The sequence below is a fragment of the Triturus cristatus genome, chromosome 12 (assembly GCF_964204655.1).
Source record: "Triturus cristatus chromosome 12, aTriCri1.1, whole genome shotgun sequence".
Lineage (NCBI taxonomy): Eukaryota > Metazoa > Chordata > Amphibia > Caudata > Salamandridae > Triturus > Triturus cristatus.
The window spans coordinates 753,693,344-753,708,796 of NC_140595.1; the positions used below are offsets into that span (position 1 = coordinate 753,693,344).

General features: G+C 41.4%; 1 protein-coding gene across 1 annotated transcript in view; it reads left to right on the forward strand.

The window, feature by feature from the left end:
* LOC146782707 (extracellular calcium-sensing receptor-like) overlaps window positions 1-13,976 on the forward strand; it is a 35,798-nt gene extending 21,822 nt beyond the window's left edge. Inside the window, exons 2-6 of the mRNA XM_085637196.1 lie at window positions 2,347-2,638; window positions 6,663-7,493; window positions 8,494-8,721; window positions 12,857-12,980; window positions 13,078-13,976. Coding sequence (XP_085493322.1) covers window positions 2,347-2,638; window positions 6,663-7,493; window positions 8,494-8,721; window positions 12,857-12,980; window positions 13,078-13,976 — 2,374 coding nt within the window. The remainder of the gene's footprint in view (window positions 1-2,346; window positions 2,639-6,662; window positions 7,494-8,493; window positions 8,722-12,856; window positions 12,981-13,077) is intronic.
* Window positions 13,977-15,453: the final 1,477 nt, after the last annotated feature.

Consider the following 15,453-nt stretch of genomic DNA (forward strand, 5'->3'; position numbering starts at 1 on the left):
TGGCTGTGATAAAGTGCAGCTAACTCGGCAATAAATCCTCGAGAATATGCCCCTTATGATAGTCCTAAGACAAAAAGGCAACTTTGGTTCTGCGTGCCAAAAATTACATTGAAGCTACCATAGGGGCTATCATTTAAAAACACAAGCTGCAGGCAAAACTGTACACATAGGAAGGGGCAGAAAGGAGTATGTTTAAAAGCAGCAAAGTCATGCAGGGGCAAATAAACAATTGTTCAGTTTTGTTTCAAAGACCTGGGGTATGGTCAGATAAATAGCTGGGAAAATGTAATATACGGCACAGTCCTTGTTGTTTTATGCTGTATTGTTTCAATATTCTGATACTTTTGTGTATGGTACGTTTTGGTTAGCTGTATGTTGATTCCTGTGTTGCTGGTGTGTTCAGTTGGTGGGTTATGTTGATGCATTAGTGTGTTGTATAAGTGCGTTTTTGTTATTATTACGTTGTGTTGATGTGTTCTTGAATTATGATGGTGTGTTGTATTGGCACGTGTTTTGTGTTTGTTGTGGTCTGATTTTGAATTACATTATGTTGTTTGTGGTTTTTGTGTTGCTGTATTGGATTTCTGATGGGTTATTATGGTGTAGTGTTACTACTGTAATTGTGTGTGTTGTTTTGGTGCTATTTAATTTGCTCACCAAAACGGCTCAAAAGTATTTTCTGTGCTTCAAAGTACGTCTGTGTTTATTTTCTATTATCAGTTTAACAAATACATTGATCTATAAAAATCTTATTTACAAAAACAAACATCTCTTTGCAAACAACGCAGGCCTCTGAGTCTACATCTATCAAATCAGAATCTTAGTAAATCCATTCAGGCTTCTTTCTAACCAATCCTGTCTGATGACGTTCACATTTGGGTTCTTGCTTGCTTGTACACTCTTAACGAAATAGAATCTACTAGCACAGTTTCCTCTCAAACCTGTTGATGCAGCATTTCAGCTACAGCATCATTTCCATAGACTTCATCAGGACATGGTTACTATAACTCAATGTTTGCTTCTTGTGGGCAGATTGTCCACCCTATGATGACTTAGGGCAGGTATACCAGTACAGTCTTAAATTTGTTGATGCTGCTTTTTGACCTCTCAATAATTTCCATCATCTTTATCATTACTTTGTTTCTACAACTCATTTGATGGTTTTTGTGGGAACATTTCCAACTCTATCATGACTTAGGGCAAGCATATCCTCATTAAGCGCTGTATTTATCTTTATCATGCAAAACAATGCAGGCAGACATCTTGCTGTGCTGTGCTGCACTGCATGAAAGGGAGAGGGCAGGAATGCGCCATATCTATCACAAACTGCTGCCTAGTGCCAATGCAAGGCAGGATTGTTTTTGTGCTGGAAGGGACACCTTCCTGCACAAAAATAATCCTGAGTCTTTTTCACCTTTCTACATGTGCGGCAAAAAAGAAAATAGGGAGAAATTAAGATATTTGTCCTTGTTTCACCTCCGCTGGGAACGCATTGCATTCTGATGCATTCCTAGGTCTACCAGTATTTGGTAAAACTGGCAAAACCTCAGAAAATATAGGTGGATGCATGGGAACACCCACACTTCTCCCATGGAATGCCTCCCTGAGGCAGAGTAACACAAGGCAGCGACTTGCGCTCCTCTGTAATACTCGGGATTAACCACGCCACTTAGGGCCATGCAAGGTGGCCTTGATTGGCTTCATAAATCTCATTAAAGATTTTGGTCACACTGCACCCCCTTGCGTGGTGCAAGGGTGAAGCAAAACCCTTGATAAATATGCTCTAAGGCTTTGAAGAGAACAAGTCACGTTTAGGTACATAGGCTACTCTGTTACAAAAGTGCACCCATGGATTTGAGAGAAAACTGTACTGGCACAGCCAAATGTGAATGTGATAAGACAGGACTAGGTAGAAAGATGCCTGAGTGGCGTTGTCAAGATTTTGATCTGACGTCTTTAGACATCAAGGGGTGAATTGATTAGAAATAAATATTTTTTAAGTAGATTTTTAATTATTAATGTATTGGTTAAACTGATAGTAAATAAAAGAGGCATACATTTTTGTTGCACAAGAAAGAAGTGTAAGAGATTTTTGGCGAATAAATTAACTAAACGGAGGTTTCATGCAATAGCCCCCAACCTCATCAAGTTCTTGGGAATCTTCCCTTCATATATTTTATAACTTGTGATCTTGGTGATATAAATAACTTATTGAAGCATATGCCATGTGCTTTAGACTTAAATAAGTTTGTGACATAACTAAGGCTTTTATGAATATTTCTTTTTCTGCAAACTCTTCTAAATTTGAGGACATTAATTATGGTTCCAATGTTTTTCACAACCTAGGATTGGACACCAGAACTATCAGTGGCTCCAAGCCATGCTCTTCGCCATAGGAGAGATCAATCTAAACCCAGACCTTTTACCAAATGTCACCTTGGGATTTGAGATTTATGACTGCTGCTTTGCCCCGCATCTGGCCCTCGAGGGAATGCTGAGGATACTGACTGGACAAAGATTTTCAGCTGCGAACTATCGGTGTCTGAAACAAAAGCCACTGGCAGGAATTGTGGGTGATGCGGGCTCTACACGATCAATCCTCATGGCTCATGTTTTGGGTCTATACAGGATGCCTCAGGCAAGTGCAACACAAAGTCTGCATCTCTCAAAGCTATTCTATCCTTACATGTCCTATGTGTTTAGGAACTGGAAACACATAGGAACAATTATGGATGTTTTGTGTGTATATTTTTTTTCATAGTTTCATACCCGCAGCCTCCTGATTTCATGCATGTATGCTTCACTGTTTCCCAGTCTTCCCTGGGCAACTTGGCATATCTGTTGTAAGAAACAGGCTGATATAGGCACTCTTGTTCGATAAATCTCTGTTGGTCTACTGTCAATGTAAATTAGGGAATATTCTGCCCCCCCCTTAGTAAGGGTTGTTGATCCCTATGAGGTTTCTAAAGGGGTGCTGTGGGGCAGGTTTGAGTTCCATTGGTGTTATCTCAAGGGATCAAAGGCCTTATACAACAGGGTTCAACATAAATTCAATCAATCAGGGAACTGAGAAGCACGCTACTCACCCATAAGGGTCTCAATGCGCTGGAGAGGGGGTGCAGCTCCGGTCAGTTGAAGAGCCAGGTCTTGCGGGTCCTTATGAAGATATGAAGAGTTGGGGCATATCTGATGTTGATTGGGAGCACGTTCCAGGATTTTGCAGCAATGTAGTAGAAGGCTCTTCCACCCATTCTGGCTCTGCGGATGGCTCTTGGGTACAGGGAAGGAGATTCTTTAGTTGAGATATTGGGGTCCGGTGTTGTGGAGGCATTTGTAGGCATGGGTGAGTATCTTCTCGAAGGGGAGCCAGTGGAGGTCTCGTAGGTGCTGGGTAATGTGTTTGTGCCGAGGGATGCAGAGTATGAGTCTGGCTGCGGTGTTCTGTGTGGTTTGGAGCTTGCAGAGCAGAGATTTCTTGATCCCAGTTTAGAGGGTGTTTCTGTAGTTGTGAGTGTGTGGGTGATGGTCTTTCTTGATTCGGGGGGATCCATTTGAAGGTCTTGCGAAGGATGTGGAGGGTGTTGAAGCAGGGGGAGGCAATGGCGGTGATCTGTCGGGTCATGGTGAGGGATGAGTCGAGTATGATGCCAAGGTTCTGGGTGTGGTCTGTGGGGGCAGGGGGCTGCCAAGGGCGGTGGGCCACCAGGTGTTGTTCCATGCAGAGGGTAATGGTCTGAGCATGAGGACTTCTGTCTTCTCCGAGTTAAGTTTCAGGCAGCTGCTGCTCATCCAGGATGCAACATCCTTCATTCCTTCCTGGAAGCTGAGTCTGGTGGTGAGGGGGTCCTTGGTGTGGGAAAGGATGAGCTAGGGGTTGTTGGCATAGGATACTATGCTGAGTCCCTGCTGTCTGATGATGGCTGCGAGGGAGTCCATGTAGATGTAGAAGAGCATGGGGTTGAGCGATGATCCTTGGGGTACTCCACAGTTGATCTCTGTGGGTTCAGGGAGGAAGGATTGAAGTCTGATTCTTTGGGTTCAGTCGAGGGCATTTCCCTTTATGCCGGTGTCATGGGTTCTGGCGGTGAAAGTGCGGTGAGAGATGGTATTGAAGGCTGCAGAGAGGTCAAGTAGGATCAGGGCTGCGGTGTGGCCTATGTTGAGGAGGGTGCGGATGTCATCTGTGGTGGCGAGTAGGGTGGTCTCGTGCTGTGGTTTCTGCGGAATTCAGATTGGGAGGGTTCGAGGATGGAGTTCTCTTCGATGAATTTTGTTAGTTGGATGTTGACGATCTTCTCAGTGACTTTGGAGCAAAAGGGAAGAGCGAGGTGGGTCTGTAGTTTTTGAGGTCCATCCGTTCTGCTGAGGGCTTCTTGAGGAGGGGCTTGACTTCTGCTCTTTTCCAATCTTCAGGGAATGTGCCGCCTTCAAAGGTGGTGTTGATGGCGCATCGTAGCTCAGGTGCAATGGTAGCAGCGGCTCTGGTGAAGATGTGTGGAGGACAGGGGTTCGTGGCGGCTCCTGAGCGAATGCCTTTCATGGGCGATTAAGTGTCTTCGGTGGTGGCCGGGGTCCAGAGGGAGATGGTGGGCTGGTTGCCATTGCTGGGGGGAGGAGTGGATTCGGTATTCGAAGTCTGTTCGATGAAGTTGTCGTAGAGGGATCTTATTTTCAGGTGGAAGTAGGAGTTTGTTGCAGAGGTCCTGGGCGGGTGTTATGTCTGTGGCTTTGCTGGGGGGCTTGGTGAATTCCTGAATAATGTTGAAGAGATCCTTGGTGTTGCTGGCATTGGCATGGATTTTGTTTTGGATGAAGGTCCTTTTGTTGGATCTGATGAGTAGGTGGTATTCTGTCATGGCGTACTTGTATGTGGTGTGGTCTCCTGAAGTTTTGTTGTTTCTCCAATTCTTCCCGAGATGTCTGCAGGTGTGTCTGGCTTCTTAGAGGTCAACGGTGAACCAGGTGGCCTTCATGGGGCACTGTCTGTTGGGGTTGCGGAGGGGGGTGAGCTTGTCTGCGCAGTTGGTGATCCATCTGTGAAGTTCTTTGGCTGCGGAGTTTGCATTGTTCGAGTTGGGGGGCATTTTGGTTGAGGGTAGAATGGAGGTGCTCCTCAGTGACCTTGCTCCAGTTCCTTTGCAGAGGGCGTGGTGCAGGATTGGGGGCGGTGAGTTTGTCAATGTGAAAGTGTATGCAATGGTTGTCCATCCAGTTGGGTTGCGTGGTGTGGCTGAAGCGGATGTTGTTACCTCCTGAGAAGATCTGATCGAGGTTGTGTCCTGCCTTGTGGGTAGGGGTGGTGATGAATTGTTTCAGTTCGAGGTTGGCAAGGTTGTCCAGGAGGGTCACGGAGTTGGGGTCACTGAGGTTTTCAAGGCAGAAGTTGAGGTCTCCGATGAGTATGTAGTCCATGGAGGAGATGGTGTGGGGTGTGATGGGGTCGGCAATGGTAGTGGTGAATGCGGTTCGAGGTCTGGGGGGTCTGTAGGCAAGGGTGCCACATAGGGTCATTGTGGGGCAGGTATGTATCTGGAATTGTAGGATTTCTGTGGTGGACGGGGGTCACTAGTGCTGGAGATGGGGAGTTGAAGGGAGCTCTTGTTTGTAATGGTGAGTACTCCTCCTGGGCAGTTGGGACGGTATTTCCTCTAGATCTTGTATCCGTCGGGGATGGTGGTGGCGATGTCGGGGGTGGTGGTGTGGTTTGTCCACATTTCCATGATGAAGGTGACTTCTGGTGAGAGGGTGTCAAGGAGGTCCCAGATCTCTACAGCATGTCTGTGCAGGGAGTGCACATTGAGGAGGATGCACCTCAGGGTTTTGGGGGTGCTGGCATCCGGTGTGGACGTGGCAGCTGTCGGGGTGCAGAAGATGGTGAAGGTTTGTCGGCAGTGTCAGTAGGAGAACTGGGGTCAGCAGACCACAATGTCTGAGGTGGAATTTAAATAAAGTAAATTTCTTTTTACTGCAGCCAATTTTCTTTAAAGGAAATATGGCTGTATTTCCTATTTTGAAATGTTTGGTTAGATGTTGGCATCGGTCCCCAAGGGGACCCCTACCATTTTATGAATGGGTTATCACACCAGCTCTGGGGTCTGTAACTTTGCAATGTTTTGCTATTGGATTTTGGTCACAAAACATTGATCTGAATTTGGACGGGGCATCTACAACATGTGTCTTTCAAATAATACATCGGTATGGAGTTACAATTCCAATTAAGGATTTATTACATGTTTATAGACTCCTAACATGTTTTTGATATATGGAAAAACCTATTAGGCAGTTGTAAACTCACAATCAGAGTGTTTGTGGTCATAAAGTAGATTCAAATATCGAGCCCTAATACAACTAACTGTGAATGCTAAACTCTATTCAAACAATATCATATCTGTCTCTACCAATCTTCAGGACAATTAAGGTACCACAGAAAGAGGAAAGAAACAGCTTACAAATTCGATCAACAGAAATGAGCTTGCACTGAGTTTATAGTTTAAGTTATCCATGTCCTAATTTCCATTAACTGTTAGTATATTATCAGTGTCTGTAAACACAATGAGTCAGCTATTAAATCATTTAATTTTAAGGAGCTTTTGAAATCTGCTTTTTGGTCCCTAAGGCTTTGTAAACTCACTGACACCTTGCAAGTTCTCTCTTATTAATAGATAAGCTATTTTGCAACAAGTCCTCTCTTGAGTGATCGGAAGCAGTTCCCAGCATTTTTTCGGACGATTCCCAGTGATGACTCTCAATCCCGTGGGTTAGCACAGTTGCTGATACACTTTGGATGGACCTGGGTTGGGCTTCTGGCTGACGACAGTGACTATGGGCAGCAGGGCATCGAAATCTTAAAGCAGGAGCTTGACTCAGCTGGGGCTTGTGTTGCCTTTTCTGAAAACATAATGTTGAGCCGAGCAGACAGAAATGCTTTTCACATTGTACAAGTGATTAAGAATACAACTGCCAAAGCCATTGTCATCTTCTCACTTGACTCAGAAATTTTACCTATTGTTGAAGAGGTAAGGAGAGAAAATGTGACTGGTAAAATCTGGATTGCCAGTGAGTCTTGGTCAACCTCCCCTCTTTTATCAGAAAAGAAGTTTTCCAACATCCTCAATGGCACCATTGGCTTTGCAATTCACAGTGGTCAAATGCCTGGTTTTGATGAATTTCTCAACAGCATCCTCCCACTGCGGTCTTCAAATGATGTTCTACTCAGGGTATTCTGGGAACAGGCATTTGACTGTAAGTGGATGGACCAAAAGGTTCACATTGGTCCCTGGGATAATGAAACAAAACTCTGCACAGGTGAAGAGAAATTGGACACCCTCCAAACTGACTACAATGATGCTACCAGTTTAAGAGTCACTTACAATGTCTACACTGCTGTGTACACCATTGCCTTGGCTTTACACGATCTGCTATGCTGCAGACAAGGAGATGGTCCTTTCCTTCAGGAAAGCTGTGCAGAAATCTTCAAATTTGAACCATGGCAGGTAAGAATGTGATTTAATGTGCTTTCTTTACTTAAATAATTCAAGCCAATGATTATCTGCCTTGTTTTGATGGGGCCTTGTGTACCGAATAATGATCATTTCATAGATGTAGCCATAATTTACAGCAATGTTCTTTCAAACTGCTTGATGATTGGAAATAAACACATTTTGCAAATGGACATATGTGCAAAATTAATGTGCTGGTTTGCAAATTAATATCTGTATGGGCTCAAATTTCATGTAATATATTCACTTTGACAAGCCCTCTGGGGACTCTATGTTGTAGTACAATATGCAGTGAATTGTGGTAAATGGAGGAGGCCGCACAAGCTATGATTTTGCCATGAAACCTTAATTGCAAATACAGCAGATATACTTATGCTTAAGCCTAGTAGGGGGTGGAATTTTAGGCATGCACAGGTACTTGGCAAAATGCACCTTTTGTGAAAGTGCAAAATTACAAGCTTAATCCAAGGCCAACATTGTCTAAAAACTGGAAGTGCCAACCCATAAGGAGAGGACATTATGCGGTTGGAAAACAGTGTTTTAATTGCCATCTCAGTGTCAGTTCAAAGACGCGATCACTGTCATCTGGCTTCACACAAGTTTCCTTCCATGCTTCCAGAAATTTGACCCACTGACTTCCAGAAATCGAAAATAAGATTGATCTTGCCATCACTAAAGAAAACACCTAAACGATTGCAGAGTGGTGAGCTCCTTGAATGACAGGGCAGGAGGACTGTTCCTGATGCAGCGCAGGGCCACATGTCTGTCCCCATTTTTTTTAACTTTGCCAACCTCGTAGTTTAGAAAGCTTCCAAAGTTAAAAAATATATTTGGGGATTTTGTGAAGTCAAGCAAATTTGATCAGTTTTCTTAAAAAACAATTTAACAAAAATATTTAAAAAGGTGTACTAGCAATGATGTAAACCACTGATGTAGCTCAGGCTGGTTGTTTTGGAATGCCCTGGGAATTATATTTCACTTTTTCATCAATCAGCTTCTTCACTACATCCAGAATGTGCACTATAAGACAGCCACAGGGGATCCAGTGGATTTTGACAAGAGTGGAAATCCTCTTGCTCAGTATGATATCATCAACTGGCAGATGAATGAAGAAGACACCATAACCCATGTGAAAGTTGGCAGCTATGACTCCAGTGCTCCACCAGGAGAGTCCCTGCTCATCAATGTCATGGCAATTCAGTGGCCTACAAAGAGCAGACAGGTAAGGCACAGGACAAATCAGGACTTGCCACAGTGAAACTGTACCCACCACCCACATTCTTACTAATAAACCAGTGTACAATGACAACCGTTTCTCTCCCTCTCCCTATGCAACCCCAAAAATATATTTACAATATGTATAGTATTCCTAAACCTTGTAGGATAGACGCTGAATTTATCTCAAGGTCAGGAACAGATCAGAATAGAGGATTTAGGATCAATAGGACATGAAGGGTTTAGGAACATGTAAAGATCATTGATTCCTAGACGATATTGGGCCTATATTAATCAAAATCTACGATTCAGGGGAAATGATCTATTCAATTTGGCACATGATTGAATGCCATAATTGACTATGATAGGAAACCAAACGTTTGCTGCATATGTTCCATCACCTACACACACCATATTCTGATATCCGAAATCTCTGGAAAAACAGTAATTTTGTATAGTCATAATTGATGTGGAAACAACTCCTCAATGTACCCATGAAGGCAGCATTATTTCAGCAGAACACAACTGACATCCTGTCCTTTAACAATAATTGAGATTACACAACCTGATTTAGAATTTGCCAGACAAAGTATTCTGTTGTAAAAGTGGCACCAAACTCTCGGTCCACCCGCCCAATTGAGAGATGGGTGGGCCTTAAATATTCAGTTGAAAGAAATCCTATTGACTCTGTCAAAGAAATGCTAGCTTCAATGGCTCAATGGAATTGGTGCCGTCAGAGGAAATGGTTTGCACTGCACAACCTATATAGAGTGGATGGTGTATTGTCTTTTCTTCTGTCTGTATCCGCCAGGAAAAACCTTGCAGTGGGGGACAGAAAAATTGCAGGGTTTGGGGATTATTAGTTGTATTTTTTTACACAAACTCCAGCTTTGTGAGTTTGTTTAAAAAACAAAAGCAATTTAAAAATGTGATGAAGTCTGGCTATGCACTAAACATTTTGCACAATGTGATGGTGGTTGCTTATATGTACAAAGTTGATCGCTGGGCCAGAGTTCATCTCTAAATTTGATGGACAGTACTCCATTAGGATGACAGAGGTAATGTCCTCCGCCATCCTATTGGACGGAGCATCATCTGTCAAATTCTGGATCAGGGACTTAGCCAACATTAGCCCGTTTATTGGCCATAAACTATCCTTCGATTAACCAATCACTGTAAGGCTCTGTTTATATTTCTTTCTAACATTTAGATCAGAAATTGACTGCCCAAGGCACAAAAATAAATATTTACAATGTAAAACAGGAAGATAATATTATGACTAAAAATGTACATCCATGGAAGTGATGGTTCCATCTCGATTCTGAAACTTGGAAAAAAGCATTGAAGCAATCCGTTCACTTTTCTGCTAATATACAATTGGTATTGAATTGAATCTAGTCAACCCTGCAGCAGCAGTATTTCTGGGTAATATGTAAACAAAGGTCTATATTTATCATTCATGCAACACAATGCAGCAAGTCACCATGCTGCAATGCATGAGAGTTGAAATGGCAGAAATTCCCTATATTTACCATATTGAACATTACTGTTCCTACATTATTTTCTTTGTTTATTTATTATGTGGCCGGCAGCTTATTGGACTGCAGGAATGACTCTCCTGTCATGACTGGCACAAAGGTCCCAATCCTGCTCTTTGCAGACGATTCTTTACTTATTTCCACAACCCCAATGGGCTTGCAAATCTTAGTGGATACGTTTTTGGATTTCTGCAGGAGCAGGAGTTTAGAACTTAATGTTGCCAAAACCAAATTTATGGTATTTGGAAAAACCAAGGGCAAATCAAGAGAGGTCAGGATCGCATTGGTACCTTTAGAGCGGGTGAAAAGCTTTGATTATTTGTGGATAAGACTGAGCAATACACTTGGCTGGGAGCAACAATTGGAAAAGAGCCATTTAACTCTCATTCACAGGTCAAAATCAATACTGAGATATTACAGGCAGTCTCATACTCAATCACTGACCCCAACATTAGAAGTGTATTGAGCAAAAACTCAGAGTGGTGCCTTGTATGGGGCAGAGATATGGGGGTATATAAATACAAATAAACTGACGACATCTGAAAATATCTTTGCTAGATCACTCATCTCAGTACCTATTACCACTCCCTTAATCCCACTGTTTTTTGACCTAAGGACAAACAGAATTGGTGATATGGCCTCATTGAAACCTTTATTGTATTGGCTGCACTTGTGGACAACACCGCAGTTTTCTGATTCTTGTAATTCTCTGAAGGAGGTTTTGAAGATTAGTGGCTCCAAAAGTATACCTTGGTTTAAGCATGTTGCAATTTGGTTGCCAACACTTGGTATGACAGAATTATGGGAGCATCCAGAGAAGGCAAGTAGAGAAGATTTTTCAAAACTGAAGATTAGGTATTGGGTGGCCGTGGAAGAGCGCTACGCCAAGAGGTCAGTAAAAGGCCAATTAACTTCACAATTTGTATGTGCTAAGCCATGCCCTTCCTTTGAACCCTTCCTGAATGAAATCACACAACCACTTGTAAAAAGTTTATATGTTATATTTAGGTATGATAATCTCCTACTACTGTTTCATGGCAACCGGGCCACAGATGTATCGCTAGAACTTTGCCCTACATGTGCCAAAACAAAGAAGACAGAAGAGCATATCTATTTTTCTGTATAAAATATCAAAAGATCCGTAGGAGATGGATATGACCGACCTGCCTAAACATTGGAGCTAGGCAACACCATGTTGCCTACAGAATCCTGAAAACTGATACTACAGGACCAATAGTCTATGTGGTCAATCACTTCTTACTCTCGTTCTGGATCAAAAGACAAAAGTTTTTGCACATAGCTGGCGCTGATCATTATTATCAAAATTAACCCTTGTGATTATGAAAATTGATCTATCGGCACAAATTAATTGCACGCTGTAATCAAAAGAATGATCACATGCTTTCCTATTGTTGTGCTTTTTAAATGCATGATGATTTACACAATGCTTGTTTGATTATTGTTTTTAGAATTTTAGCCACGCACTTTTTATACCCATTTTAGATATGACTGAAGACTTTATCTTGTTTAATTGTTTTCAAACCTAAGTCTTGATTGTATTTGTATACTTTGATGGTTTTAAGTAAACAGCTGAATAAAGTTATTCAACAGTACTGCCCTTTGTAGCTGCCCAATCGCAATGCAAGCACCCTTGCGTCATGTTGCAGGCAGGATTGTTTTTGTGCAGGAAGGGACACCATCCAGCATAAAAACAATTCTCAGGGGCATTTTGCACTTTCTAAGTGTGCTCCAGAATCTTTTGATATTCAACCACTAGAAGGTGTCACTAAATTTGTAAAGGTAGTTGAGTATCAACACAGCTCTCTATCACTTTCCATAGTAAAATGGCCCCTAAACATTTGTTCTCCACCACAAACATGAGTCCTTTGATTCAGGCAATAAATGCGGTATTGACTTGTCTGTTCTGTTGCTACTTATATGGGTAACAAACTGTAGGCTACTAGAAAAGTGGAATGCAAGCGTAGATTTGCTGGTGCGTTTTAATTCCCACACATTCGTCAAGGTTGACATGTAACATACCAGTAAATCGATGTGTCTAATGTAATTCTGTGGACATCACATATAAGTCATTATGATAAAACAGGTATTAATATTGACTGTATGAATTTGTGGCACACAGTTTACTTACTCAGATCCCCAATAATTAGTTTGGCAATATTATAATGATTTATTATCTTATAATAACTTCACTGCAATGTGATATAATACAAATATTTAATAAGTATGTTACACATTTATAAAGATTTTTCTCACTGTAGTTGTGTCCTACTTAAGGCAAGCTGTGACTTTCCATGAAGACGGCAGACTAAAAAGAAAATGTTGTGAGTCAGGTACTTTATGAGCAATTGTCTGCCAGTGCTAGATATCTATCTACAATCAGAATGAGTGATAGTCAAAAATATGAAAAGTAGGATTTTTACAGCCATTGGAATAAAAATGGTTACAGCCGGTGGTCTGATCAAGATTTACACTGTAGTCACACATCTTAGGGTAATCATATCAAAGCTCAATAGGATCAACCTTGACAGAGCATTACTTACATATTTATTTTTCTAATAATGTCAATTACTTTTCTATGCTGAGGTCCCTGTCTCAGTATGCAGTTCTAGCTGCCTGCCTGGCTATTGGAAATCTGCAGTAGAAGGAAAGCCTGTATGCTGTTTCCAGTGTGTACCCTGCCCTCTAGGGGAAATTTCTAACCTTACTGGTAAGTGGATGAAACAAAAAAACACAAAATAATATCTTTGCTACAAAATCAAAATAACAAGAGAAAGGTTTGAATCTTTTTGGGTATATTCTTCCAGACTCATTGGAGTGCACAAAATGCCTTTGGGATCAGTGGCCCAACGACAATCACGATGAATGCATCCCAAAGAATGTGGACTTCCTCGCCTATGATAAACAGCTAGGATTCATCTTGGCAGCAATCAGCATTATACTTTCCATGATTCCTGCTGTCATTCTTGGAATTTTCTTCCATCACAGAAACACCCCCATTGTCAAAGCCAACAATCGTTCAGTGAGCTACCTCTTGCTCCTGTCTCTCATTGTGTGCTTCCTCTGCTCATTGGCTTTCATTGGATACCCAACCCCAGACAAATGTCTGTTCCGTCAGGCTACATTTGGTATCACTTTTGCTGTTTGTGTCTCTTGCATCTTAGCCAAAACCATCATGGTGGTCATCGCCTTCAATGCAACTAAACCCAACAGTAAATTGCGAAGATGGGTTGGACCTAAACTGTCTTACATGATCATCTCTATCTGTAGCCTCCTTCAAACTATTTTGTGTGTCACCTGGTTATTAATCTCCCCTCCTTTCTCACAAAATAACATCCATACCCAGCCTTGGATCATAATAGTAGAATGCAATGAAGGTTCTTCACTTGCTTTTTGGTGTATGCTGGGATATCTTGGCCTTCTGGCCATCATCAGCTTCATAGTTGCCTTCTTAGCAAGAAAACTGCCTGACACCTTTAATGAAGCCAAGTTTATCACCTTCAGCATTCTTGCCTTCCTTAGTGTATGGATCTCTTTTATTCCAGCCTACCTGAGCACCAAGGGCAAGTACATGGTGGCTATGGAGATATTTGCTATATTGACATCCAGCTTGTCATTGGTGTTTTGTATATTTTTCCCAAAATGTTACATCATCCTTTTGAGACCAGCGATGAATTCAAAAGGCCATCTGATAGGAAGATCATGACAGGTCATGAGAGCAATAAATAGTGAAAGAGAAAAAGAAATATATATTTAAGAAGAATTGGAGAAAGCCTATGTGAGATATAATTTTCAAATCCCTGTGCATGTGTATCTTCTGTTTAAAAAATCAGACTAAAGGGTTTTTCACTGCCATTTTACATAATAGACATTTAGACTTTATAGGCCTAAATAGGCCATCCGGATGTATTCCTAGTTCTGCAAAATCTGGTCTAGAGATTCTGGTTTTTAAAAACACGTTTTTGCAAGATGTAAAGGTTAGCACTTCTAACTCGCTGAAACTTCCATGAACCATTGTATCATCAGAGAGGAGGGCATAAAATGCATTGAAAATGAATACTGATCTTATGATCAGACAGCTGAAATTATGGAGAGAGGTTTTGACTGTAGAAAGAATGATTGTCCACAGCCGTAGTTTCTGTTTCCCAACGGTATGGTTGTCTAAATATCCACAATAATCTATTCACATACCCCTATCAGCCAATACAGTCTGGAATTATTAGTATTCTGGAATCACTATATAAATATGTGGATGTTTGTCTGCAGCGAAAAATACAACTGCACCTATTTATTTGCAGAATACAAAGTCAATGATCAAACTAAAGATATAGTGGTATCATTGTATATAGAGTCTTTTCACAAACAATCCTAGGCAGATACACTTGAAGGAGTTGGACTTCTTTTCAATTATGAATATAGATCATTTGGAGACATGATTGACCCTTGATGAAACAGCGCCATTTTGTCCTTGAATGAGGTCCATAGAACCGTTACATCAACAGTATCTTCTTTACATGGAAAGAGAATGAAGACGAACTGGAGCTATTTATGAGGTGGATCAAACCATGTACCGTAAATTTAAATTTTTATCGAAAATGGAGTTGCTTTCTTTTTAATATTTGTATTAAACTGTATGAGGTGATATTAGACACAAACCTATAAATAAAGCCATCCGGTAGGAATGTGTGTCTGTACTTTAGTAGTGACCATCCAATTCCAATAATAAGAAGCTTGCCTTCATTAAGTTGTTGTGCGTAAGGCACAAATTTACACTATAAACTGTTGGACATGGGTTATCCCAAATCTTTAGTTAAGAATTGAAAAAAACAGGACAAGGTACCATAGTTTAGAGTTCCTTTTAAAAACAAAACTGTAACAGGAAAAACATAACACTAGAATTGTCATGGTGTCTACTTGGAATCCTACTAGAAAGACAGTGACAAAACACATTATTCAGAAGTGGCCAATCCTAAATGCTAATTAACTCCTAAATGCTAAGGTTTTTCCTAACAGTAAACAGAAGAAATGTAAGTCTGAGAGATACTCTAGTGCATACTCTCTTACCAAATGCATCCTGTCCATTTTCCATCAATAAAATGTAAGGACTGCACTTGACTCAAGGGCATTTCATTTGAGTTGGCACTGCAAGGTTTGTAAATTCACCAGTATAAAGCAGAATAGTT